The 12,320-nt window shown below is 35.6% G+C and overlaps 1 protein-coding gene across 1 annotated transcript in view; it reads left to right on the plus strand.

Moving 5' to 3' along the window:
• The window catches only part of LOC134675755 (hemicentin-1-like), a 227,586-nt gene extending 215,897 nt beyond the window's left edge, over positions 1 to 11,689 (plus strand). Inside the window, exon 15 of the mRNA XM_063534065.1 lies at positions 8,020 to 11,689. Within this exon, the coding sequence (XP_063390135.1) occupies positions 8,020 to 8,111 (92 nt within the window). The 3' untranslated portion in view covers positions 8,112 to 11,689. The remainder of the gene's footprint in view (positions 1 to 8,019) is intronic.
• Positions 11,690 to 12,320: the final 631 nt, after the last annotated feature.

Below are 12,320 nucleotides of genomic sequence, written 5' to 3' on the forward strand. Positions count from 1 at the left end.
CTGCCGTTTTAATTTGGCAAACTCTTGGCAAACGATGTACCAAACACCCTGTATTTTAATGCTGCCCCGTTAACTATTAAATATATAATTATGCTCTTTAAAAAACGGCTATATGTTTTAAAACTCTAACCAACTAAATATACCTACATACAAACACTTGATGTTAATAGGTTCCTAACCCTATTTCCGTCGTACCCGATACCCAAAGCTCTTTAATACGAAACAACAACTTATTCATATCTGTCTGCACGATCGTTTACTTTAAACACATACATGACTAGATAAATATGATAACATTCATCAGTTTTATCACGTTTAAAGCATGTCTTTGTTTTTATTTTTTGTTTTTAATTTATTTTATTTTCTTTAATTTTAGTTGAACAAGATCCTGAACGTATCCAGGAAGCGAGAAGTGAGTATCTTTTACTTTATTTATTTAACTTTTTTTTGTGAAAATAACCAATTTCATCCTAATACCTATTTACTTATTAATTGACTCATGACTGATAACAGCTTTTTTAAGCTTAGAAAAATGTAAAAGTGGAAAAATTACTGTCTTGATAGAGACTTGAACTCACTTTAAATTTATTCTAAGCTTAATACATTATGTTATGCGGCAAAAAGAATCCCTCTAACCTACCGTATAGGTGTCTGCGTATTTTACATTGGTCTATGTACGTTTGCCCAACTCGTATGTTTTTTGAACACAAACGAATACGCATAACCTCCAAGTTTTGTATTCCTCACACAAATTGTATAGGCATAGCGATCATCATCATCTTGCTAGGCCTTGTTCCCATTTACTTGGGGTCGGCCTTCCCTGTTCTTTTCTTTCATTCTGCACAATTGAAATCAATGGGCTCGGCCACATGTCTGCGGTGCGACGCCGAGCGAACCGCTCTGCGACCCCGCAAACCGCTCTGCGACGCCGCAAACCGCTCTGCGACCCCGCAAACCGCTCTGCGACGCCGCAAACCGCTCTGCGGCGTCGGCGTCGCCCGCCGCACAGCAAAATTTAGCGGTGCACGGCGCCGCGCGCGGTGCCGCCGAGCGGCGTGCGACGCCGCGTACGATGGCTACATAGTAAAGAATAAAATTCGACTACCGGGTTTCATTAGTTTCATTCATGGATTCCTTCACACGTGTTCTGCTCTTGCTGTTATTAAGAAGTTGCATAAATAAAAAGCAATTGAAAAGAAAATTTTGGGTGAACCCATATCTTCGTATAAATGAAGATGGATATCATTTCAACAGAAAATACGAGGCGTTGAAGATGACTGAAAATAAATTCTACCATTGGTCTACAGGCAGATTAAACAAAACTTGTCTCCTTTACTTTAATTTCAGTCATCTTCAAATTAATTGTGCACGTTTAATATTCTTTCAAACGACACCTCACACGAACCGATGGGTCTAATAGAACTCAAGATGTGAACAAATATCAATGATGGTCGGTCGGTCGTCCGACTGATTAGTCGATAGCGATAAGGACCCCTATTCGACAAGCGACGTTTGACGTATCGTGTTGATCTCCCGTTGATGTCGGAAAAATCATAAGTTCTCGAATACGTACAATGTCAAAATTTGACATTAACAATCCACAGTTAGGGTTAATGTATTATAATGTTCTTTTATTCCGGTATGAACGACTTTTTCACTCTTATTGCGCAGACATAAAGCTTCCTATCGGATTTTGCCGATTCCGCGTCGACATAATTATGATTTGTACGAAACAGTGTACGAAATTCTTCGTGCTTAACGTCTTCACTTTAATTAATAAAGATAAAGATAAAATTTATTTCATTGAAAAATATCCAAAAATTAAAACAATCATCATAATACGCTTAAATAGTTACTTAAATATTATAAAAAATGTACAATCACAGTGGTTTAGTGGTTAATTCTACCAAAACTCTAAGAACTTCTAAGAAAACTCGACTTTTATATTAGGTAACAAATTCATATTTCGTCTTCCACTGCGACTTTAAAGAAAACCACTAAACAATATTTAAAATATTTTTAACAAGCTTTTATTAGGTCGACCTGTGTAACTAACTATGTAATGGAATCTAAGGTAACTAATTTAACCATCTTCCAAGGATCGTAGCGTCATGAAAATTGGCAGCTGTATGTAGTTCTGATGACAATACAATAATATGGTACTGTCGAACTGATCTGATGATGGAGACAGGAGGTGGCCATAGGAACTCTGTGATGAAACAACGCAACCTAATTGTGTTCGGGGTTTTTAGAATTGTCTCGGTGAGTATTAGTTGTCTGTCGTAAGAAAAGTACAGTCAGCGATAAAAGCTTGTACCAAAAATTATTTTTTTGCCAAAAACTTATTATTGGGCATAACTTACTGGAAAAACTTAAAATAAAATGAAATGTACTTAGGTACTTACCTACTTAATCTAAGATGAGTAATTTTTTACGATTGTCATTCTACTCTACGTCATATTTCTAATGGAATTTATATGGCAGAAAAGCACCTTCTTAACACCCGATAATAATAACACTTAATTGCAAATAGCACAAATTTTATATTAGTATGCTTTACTATGCACATCCTAACCCAAACCACTTACGAGCATCACAATGCACAAGGTGTGCGAGCGGGACATCGCTATACACGTGTCATTACTGTCACGCGTGTTACATTTTACACTTCTGTAGGTTTATCCTTTTGAGGGATGATAGCTTTCTTCACTTCCTTGGGGAAATACACCGCGACTCCAAGAAACAAGGACACCAGCTGAAAAGCAAATACGTTTCAGAACAACTTGTGTAGAGCAGCAAGTAATTATCTTACGCTGAGTTCACAATGATTAAATACGCGTGAGATCCACAGATCTCACATATAATTTATCTTACACATAAGATACCACTGTAGTATCACTGAATTACCAAGTGTCACCGATAAGCCAAGACTTGGCCTCACAAGATCCACAATCATCGCCGATAGTGTAGAGGGGCCATAATGTAATGAACGGCCAAGTTGCCGATTCCCTTCTTCAAGTCCGCGGCATCATTCATTAAATAATCTTTTACAGAAAAAAAATCGACTTCTCAAAATAGTTTTGAGATACCTATAATTTATTGGCTGGTATTTAATTTTCACGATTTTTAAACATTATTAAATTGCACAAGGACAACGCCGTCCTCGAAACGTCGGAGGTAAATCTTAAAACTTAAATAGGTACGCGATTGTGCAATTTAATAACGGTATTTAACTCATCACCAGATATAGTAACCACTTCGTCACCTTTTTCTGGTAGCATACGTAAGGTAAGGTTAGGTAAGGTTTTGGTAAGGGTCCCAGTTATAACCTAACCTAACCTTACCCACTTTTCTAGTAGCATTTCGTTTCTCTAAGGATCGCAGTTATAGTTAGGATAGCCTAACCTAACCCACTAAATCCAAATCGCCAAATTATGCGTCGTTGAAGAGTTCTGTTGATCATCATCAGCAATTATCAGAGGTTTATATAGATAGCCATATTTAATAAATCATTTATTTACATACAATATATATATAGTGGTACAACTAAACGAAATTAATAACTAGCTTAAATAGCCATAGGTTTCCCTGTCTCTAGTTTTGTCTAGAATCAAGACATACAATTAAAAAAAAAAATCCACATTTCTAGGGATTGACAGGAAAACCTAATATGCTGGAGCTATCTATAAAATACTTCGACCGGGCAACTCCATTGTCTCGATGAGTATGTTTGAAAAGTACTGTCAGCAATAAAAGGTTGTATCAAAATAGTTATTTACGATACAAGTGCGTAAAAGAGAAAATTCGAAACGAGTGGCGATAAATTAAAACACGACCGAAGGGAGTGTTTTAAATCGACACGAGTTGCGAATTATCTATTCGCACGTGTATCGTACAACGTTTTACAGTACATATGGCCCTTTAAACTTTTGACATCGCACGAAAAGTGCTATTTTACGCACTAGTGCGGAAAAATAGGACCATATGTACTGTAAATATATTTTTTAAACTTGTCCTTACCGCCAAGATCACGGCGAAAATAAGCCCAATAAATCCTCTCTCAGCAACAGCATCTGACAAGTCGCCGTTGTAATTGCCCACCGCCGGTTTGGTCATCACTAAGTGTGTGATACCATTCCATACAAGTACTGCCATCACCACGGTGTACTAAGTGTGTAAAAAGAGAAATGCACTTGAAAAACCGCCCAAGTGCGTCGGACTTGCGCTCCTTGGAATCCGCAATATATTTTCTTTTGTATTATTGTTTTATATATTTTAATAGTTTACGCAGCACAGTTGACTTTTTTTATCGTCATCCGCAATAGAAAAATACCTACACTCCAATAAAATTTTAATGTCATATTCCTTGGGGTAACTTTCACTGAAAACAATTGGTTTAGTCGTAGTCCCAGAATAAGTTTTGGGAGCGAAACCTTTGCTCTATTTACAGGACCCCTATTCGACAAGCGACGTTTGACGTATCGTGTTGATCTCCCGTTGATGTGGGAAAAATCATAAGTTCTCGAATACGTACAATGTTAAAATTTGACAGTTAGGGTGACAAGCAAACCAAACCGAACCACCCTTAGTTTAGAGTGGAGTTTTGGTTGTACCAAATGATATTATCCACCGTTGATGGAATCAACACTCAGTATGCGATAAAATCAATTGTTGATTTGACGTGGATGCGAAATCTGACAGTTGTACGTGTCGAATTTGGCCCCTTTTTTGCACGTATGTAGCTCCAAAACGTTTATAAGTTTGCTATTAAATGAGAAATTTCATTTAATCATTGCAATCATGTAGAACATTATAAGTATACAAGGTACACACATATGTGAACATGAACCCGGACAGGGTATAGCAATTAGTTTTAATCTTATACTAAAATCTTATTACAATAAATGCTCGCAGTTTATATTACAAAAAGCATAACAATATATAGAATTTACATTACAATTACAATTTCACTGGTGTCTAACTTTTGATTTCGATTGTAGTACCACGACTGAACCCGAGTTTGAAGTTTTAGATGCTCATTCGATACAATATTAAGTTGGACGTACCGTTTTCGAGCTACAAGAAAAACACTGAAAAAGAGCAAAAATGTATGCACACCTCCTGAGATTGCGTAAACCCGGATTACACGCATTTAGGATCAAATCATTCATTTTTTTTATTGGCATAATACGGATGCTGGATGCCGAGGTAAATAGGGTTCTGGGTAAAAACCAGGAATGACATAAAAACTAGGCACTCACCACAATACAGTTGAAAATAAGGAATAATGTTTTAACTATATTTTTTGCGTGTGAAGTCATGTTGAGTTAAGTATATTTACACTTTAAGATCACAGTCGTGTTTCAGTAGGCACTTGTCCTTACTGACTGAGGTAGGTAGACATGTGTTGTTCACGAGTGAGTTATTTAAATGAACTCTGCGGTGTCACGCGATACGCGCATCTCATGTAACTTTAAAAGTTGAGTTGTCCAACAGGTCTCCATCGCCATACAGCGGGGTAACGCTGCTAGTGTGATGGGGACCTTTGGAGCCGGCACGGCTCAGAACGGGTTTTAGTTTTTTAATTTTTGACCTTATTGTTAAATGTATCCTTTATGTATCAAAAGTTTCGAGATAATTACGTTTAAAGTTTTAATGATTCAAATGGTGTTACCGTTGACGGTTATCGTAATTTTTTTATTTTTTATAATCTAGGTACATGTAGGAAATATGGTCACAGAATAGGATCTTAATTTTTTTTTCGCATAATTGAATAGTTTTCATTTTATTCGAGTTAAATGGTTCCGCATGACCAACTCTTCCATACTATATACAGGGTGGAAAGTCACGACGATCCTTTCGGCAAAAGGGGGATTGTTTACCCTAAGCTCTATATTTTCTCCATAGAAACTATGGTAATATGGGCAACCGTTTCTAAATTATGGCCTTTTAAACATCCATGCAAAAAACTACTTTGTTCCAACCCTAACAGGTGACAGGGTCAATGAACTTACTTGTAAACAATCAGTATACGACAGGAAATTATGCTAATTTGTTCTAACCCTTCTTAGGTCTGCTTACAACAGGGTAAGAATCGTTGCAGGATTTTCGCTTTCTTAGTGGTTCCACTTGTTCAATACTTGAATGAAGTAGTTATGTTATTCCTTAATATGAATAATACTAACCACAACATTGTTTACAACCACAGTTCAAATTGTGACATTGACAACCACTCAAAAGTACGCAATCGTCTTATAAATATCTCTGGTTTCCTTGACTGGTAAAAAGGTTTTAGTTTCTTAACACGTTTCACAAAATTATTTTCGAATAATTGGAAACTATCTAAAATAATAAGAAAATACAAGTAGGTTGTTTTTGATGCACCAAATGAAATACTAAGAATAAATACTTCTTAAATACCTAACTAACAAACCTTCTTGCGTGGTAGGAAATAGACAAGACGTCTGATGTTTGAAATTAGATTGTCATTGAACTTTACTTATCTATAATGTCATATTCTTCAAATAAAATTGTGGGTTTGTTTGTGAGATATGGTGTACCAAACGGAATGTGAAACTGCGGACGAAATGAGACATTAAAGGCTAATTGCTGCTTTTGATAATCTGCGGAGGAAAAATGACGAAGAGCATACACTATCGCATGGACAATGTGCGCGGGCTCGGGTGCGGGCTGCGGCGTACATTACATTACACGGAGGTACATTTGAACACCGTATGTGAAGAGAAGATAGTGTTAAATATTGGCAAAAAGCAATTATCTAAGAAAGTAATAAAATTGTTTGTAATATTTTTTCATTCATTTGATTTATTTGTCATTTATGCGTCATTCATACATCATTGCGATTCTGTCAACGATCGGAAAAAAGCGTAAAGTCCCGAGTTTTCCCGACGGAGATCCTTAATCTAGCCGTCATGTACACATGCTATAGGGTTATCACCACAGTCAAAAAGTAGAAAATTTGGTATTTTTATTTTTTACTCAATTAACGATTCTTACCATTACCAATCTGCTCTGTATCACTTAAACGACCTAATACTTCCGGGAAGGAACGTCGTGCCTTTCCACCCTGTATAGTGGTCACACGAAGTCATGTAAGTCAAGTTACATGACATACGCGTGATCAGACGTTTTCCAACACTTTATTTTCTTTACACATATTTTCTTAACAATGTCTTATTACGCGCAGAACTCATTTTATTTGTATATTTTGACCAATACACACACACACACAACAAACTGCATAAACTGTTGCACTTATTACGCACGGCTTTAAATGTCATAACATACTAATTTTATTTAATATTGCTGCACGGGGCGTTGGAGTAGGTAGATGGTCAAATTCATATTCACCCAATTTACAGTTAACTTCAAAGAGGTCATCGCGAGTAGTTAATTGACCAATCAGTATCATTTTGTTTATTTGCATAGCCATGTTATCTATCATTTGATGTCAATCAGGGGTCGAGGTCGGGTGACCAGTGATCGTTAAAATCGGCCGTTAAATTTTGCGGTGCGAAGATATGGGTTCACCCAAACATTTCTTTTTAATTGCTTTTTATTTATGCGCCATAATAACAGCAAAGAGCAGAACGTGTGAAGGGATCAATGAATGAAACTAATGAAACCCGGTAGTCGAATTTTATTCCTTACTAAGTATGCCATCGCACACGGCGTCGCACGCCGCTCGGCGGCACCGTGCGCGGCGCCACGCACCGCTTACTTTTGCGGTGCGGTGGGCGACGCCGCAAAGCGGTTTGCGGCGCCGCAGATTCGCTCGGCGGCGGCGGCGTCGCACCGCTGACATGTGGCCGGGCCGGGCCTTTTCAGGTCTCGCTGAACCGTCGAGCGTATAGCGCGGTTATTCCAATAATTAATTATATTTTCGGAAAAATAGCTTTTTCCACTGAGCCTTTAGACGGCACAAATACGTTATAATGATAACTATCTATAAATCTAAAACTTTTCCATCATCATTTCAACGATACCTTTTAATTCCAGTGGGTCCCTCGCCCGGCGCGGCGCACGCGCACCACCCGACGACGGCGCTCATCTCCACCGTGCTCATGTACCTGCTCGTACGGATGCTGTAAACGTATTAGTCCCTCTAGTATTGGTTCGTGGTAAACACACTCGCACCATTGTTTAAGCTGGGCTAGTTTCCTAAAAACGCACTTTCATTATACCAACTGACGCCTCAGCCTTACGTCGCACAAAAGTTACAGAGATAAGGGCCCACAGACAAGACATCCTCCAGACTGAGCATAGTAGCTCTACCCCCTCTGCCACAATATACGGTAGTTTTACTCCATTTTCGAGTCGAAAGTGTCTTTGTGTGACGTCCGTGTTTTTGAACGGACCAATCGCGGCACGGGACCTCGCTCACCTCGTCCCCGCAGCCCAGTATTTTTGGCAGCATCGGTTTCGTGAAATTATTGCTCTAAACTCAGTCTAGAGGATTCCTAGCTTATGTAAGGGCTAACGCAGCGGATATCAAAACATTTATTCTTCTAGCACTCGAATACGCAAGAGTAATGGAGAGTCAGATAAAGATACCGAAATTTCAACATTCGATCTCACATTGTTGGAACGGTTCGTAACGGCTAAGTAGTTTTTATACATCGTCAAACTCATATGAGTTTTTACTACTTTAGAAATTATGAAAGTGCTAAAAATAAGTCAAATTTCACTATCCAATACAACCTTAAGTTACATTAGAAAACTCATTAAATTAGGTAATGGATTACCGCGCAGAAAAGTACAAGTTTTTTTTTCTAATGCAACATACGATTGTTATGAACTTTTTATTTTACCATGATTGGATAACTTAATTCGCCTACAGGAAACTAGCCGTTAATGCTTGTAAGAATAGAAAATTGGAATGGTGTCAGAAATAGGATTGTTTACCTAACAGCTAAAATTGTAGCGCTTATGTACTATCTATTTATATCTTTACTGTTTGTAGAATGTACAAAAATATTTTTTGTATATATTTTTGTGCGCGCATTTTTTTTTATTCTAATGATCCCACTTTTGTAATCGAGCTTTTAGTATCTTTTTGCATTTGTGTTTAATTTTCGGTATTTAAACATTTTGTACAAAAATGTAGACACCATTTTTGTGTTTCAACTACCTACTTCAATGTGCGTGTATTAAAGACAATTTTTCGCTAAAATCAAAGCTGTCTGTAAGTTTTAAAATGATCGCGTACCTATTATTTTCAAAACTATATGTGTAACTATTTTTCTATTTTCAATATTACACGTATGTTGACATAAGTAGAAGAAACACCAATAAGTATAGGTACTTATTTACCAAGTTACTTTAAAGTGTTTTTTTATTATTTTTTGTAAAAAATTGATAGCAGAGATACTTAAAAATTAGCAGGTTACATTTAACTTAATCAATTAAAAAAAGAAGCGAGTTTTAAACATGTTGTAAGTTCAATATTGTACAACCAATGTAAATATTATTTTTAATATACGTTCAGTAGGTACACTATTTGTATTAGTTTAATTTTCGACTTCTTATTTACTCCTCTTTCACTAATTATATTAATACAGAAATATGTACAATTCAAATTGAAAGAAGTCGTCGTTCTCACAGTTAATTAAGCTTTTTAGTGTTTTAATGTTAGGTAATTATTACCAAAGTGTAATTAAGAATGACGTTTAGTTTATTATATTAGTTTATGAGCAGGTCGTATGTACTTCATTCAAAAATATAATCAAATTTGCTTATTGTGAATTTTCCTTATTTAAAAAAATGGATCGATATTTTCATAGGCTAAATTTTAAATAACTTCTTTATATGGTTGTACGATTTAAAGAAGTTATTTAATTACAGATAATTAATCAAATACCTATAATAATAAAACATATAATGCTGTTATTCACTAGCTTTACAAAAATGTAAATGTTAAATAATACAAGTCATACCGTCGCTGCCATAATATTATACAAACAGTAATCGAATAATGTAAATTAATTATTAACTAAGATCTATATTACCAGTAAAATAACTATTATTATAATACAATGTGCCTGTAATTTATAAAAATCAATAGTTCCAGTTAAGGTGCTTAATAGTCCTTTTTATACAAAATCTTCCATTGTTTATGATAATAATAGTAAAATATTACCTACTAGTCTTATTGTAATATTCAACAGTTCTTAATTACTTTGGATATAATAATTATTATAGTTAAATAACTTAAACTATTGGTTTATCCAACAGTGAATTAATTAAACAAACATTGTATTTATTAAAGATGTTTCCAGTGCTTTTAAATAATTGGGTATATAAAATTGCATTTAAAAAGCGAAGACATTATAGGACGAGACGATAAAAATAAACCTCGATTAAACAATGAAATGGTCAGGTTTAAGACACTTTGTTTTTATCAATTGCTAAAATTGATTTATAATGTAACCATATTAATGTTTTCACATTACATAAAATAAGCAGTATATGAAATTTATCTCGTATGAGCCAAAATGTATACAAAATTAAAATTAAATGTGCCTTAACGCTAAAAAAAGACTTTCTACATAAATATGACCAGGTTTATTAAAAATATAATGTAACACTTCTCGGTCATTTTAATTGGTTTAAAATAATATGCCGTACGATGTCTACGGATATGTTAGGCACAAAACATATGAGGGTCATCCATTAATTACGTCACACGTTTATGGGCACGGAGAGGGTCAAGCAAATGTGACATGTTGTAACAAGGGGGAGGGGGGAGTCACAAACTTTGTGACGTCACTTTAACTTCATCTGTAAACGGAAAATAAATTTTATTCGCTATACAATTAAATAATTAACGTATTTTTTTAATCGGTTTCGTGTTATAAAATTCCGAATAGGTATTGCTTTAATCAAAAAAAATATTTTATACTAAAATGATTCGAATAATAAAAAAAATCGAATTGCCGATTTCGTTGAAAACAACACTAAAAAATATGTGTCGTCACACAAATGAGGGAGGGGTTTTCCAAATGTGACCAAGTGTGACAAGGTGGGGGGAGAAGTCAAAATCGTGAAATTCGTGTAACGTAAGTTATGGTATGGAAACCTCTCTACACACGCACCTCGACATGTATATTGTGCCTAATGCTATAATTTCACTTTAATTTCATGGTTTGTATTTTCGTTATGTCCACCTAAAAGAGATACAACAGTGACATTTCGGCGAGTACAGTCTGACAAAAAAAGTAGAAATTTAAAGTGGCAACAATGTAGTGTCGTCCCTTTCAAATTAATATAAGTAAACGGGATGACACTACAGTATTGCAACTTTTTTATTTCTACACTTTTTTGTTAGAATATACGGCCACACCTACGGTATAAGAATTAAAATACGTATTGTGAATTTGTCTGTATCAAGTCAACTCTTCGTTGTTTCGGCTAAACTGCCGGCCTAGCCAAGGTTACAATCGTTATCGCTTCGACAACGAAAAGCATTATGTCTCTCTATCACTCTTCCATATTAGCGCGACAGTGACAGTTGCGTTTCGATCGCTACGGAGCGTAAGCGATTGGCATCTTGGCTACGCGGCCTGTTGTTTCGTTCCGCTATAGGTGCCTTCTTGTATTGGAGATTGTAAAAGGAGGTGATATTTTTGTCTTATATGAATAAACGGTTAATAAATGTTTGTAAATATTATTACTTATTTTATTCAATCCCATTTTTACCCTTAATTAATTGTAGCATTATACTAGTAATAAGGTAAAAACACTAGGTAGGTATTTACTGAACGAATCTGAAGATTCCTCAATTGAAAACCGAGAGTCGAAGTCGAACGTATACTACAATTTTGAGCGTAGAGTGGGATTCTACTTATTATGAGGGATATAAAGTAATTTTGCTTTTATTTTACAGTTAAAAATAGAACACAAATTCAGAACAAATACAGAAGACTGTACAGTCACCTGCAATAATATGTTACTCTTCGAACGCCGCAAAAATATGTGACACTCTCTTATGGCTCTACAAATAAGACCGTGTCAGATATTTTTGCGCCCTTCGTTGTGTAACATATTATTGCAGGTGACTGTACCTTCATCGTTTCCGGTTTATATGACGTAGTTAAGTAAACCAATTACAATGTTATTTAATTATTAATTAATGATAATTGTTAACAAAGTTAAACTAATAGCGGTCAGCGGTAGCGGTAGAATATCACTATTCGTTAAACAAGAATATCTTGTGAGATGAGAGATTTGAGGCGCCAGATTTCCACTACTGACCAAATGTATGTGAATGCTACACTTATACTTAAGGGGCCCACTGATTA

This window comes from Cydia fagiglandana, chromosome 23 (assembly GCF_963556715.1).
Source record: "Cydia fagiglandana chromosome 23, ilCydFagi1.1, whole genome shotgun sequence".
NCBI classification, from domain to species: domain Eukaryota; kingdom Metazoa; phylum Arthropoda; class Insecta; order Lepidoptera; family Tortricidae; genus Cydia; species Cydia fagiglandana.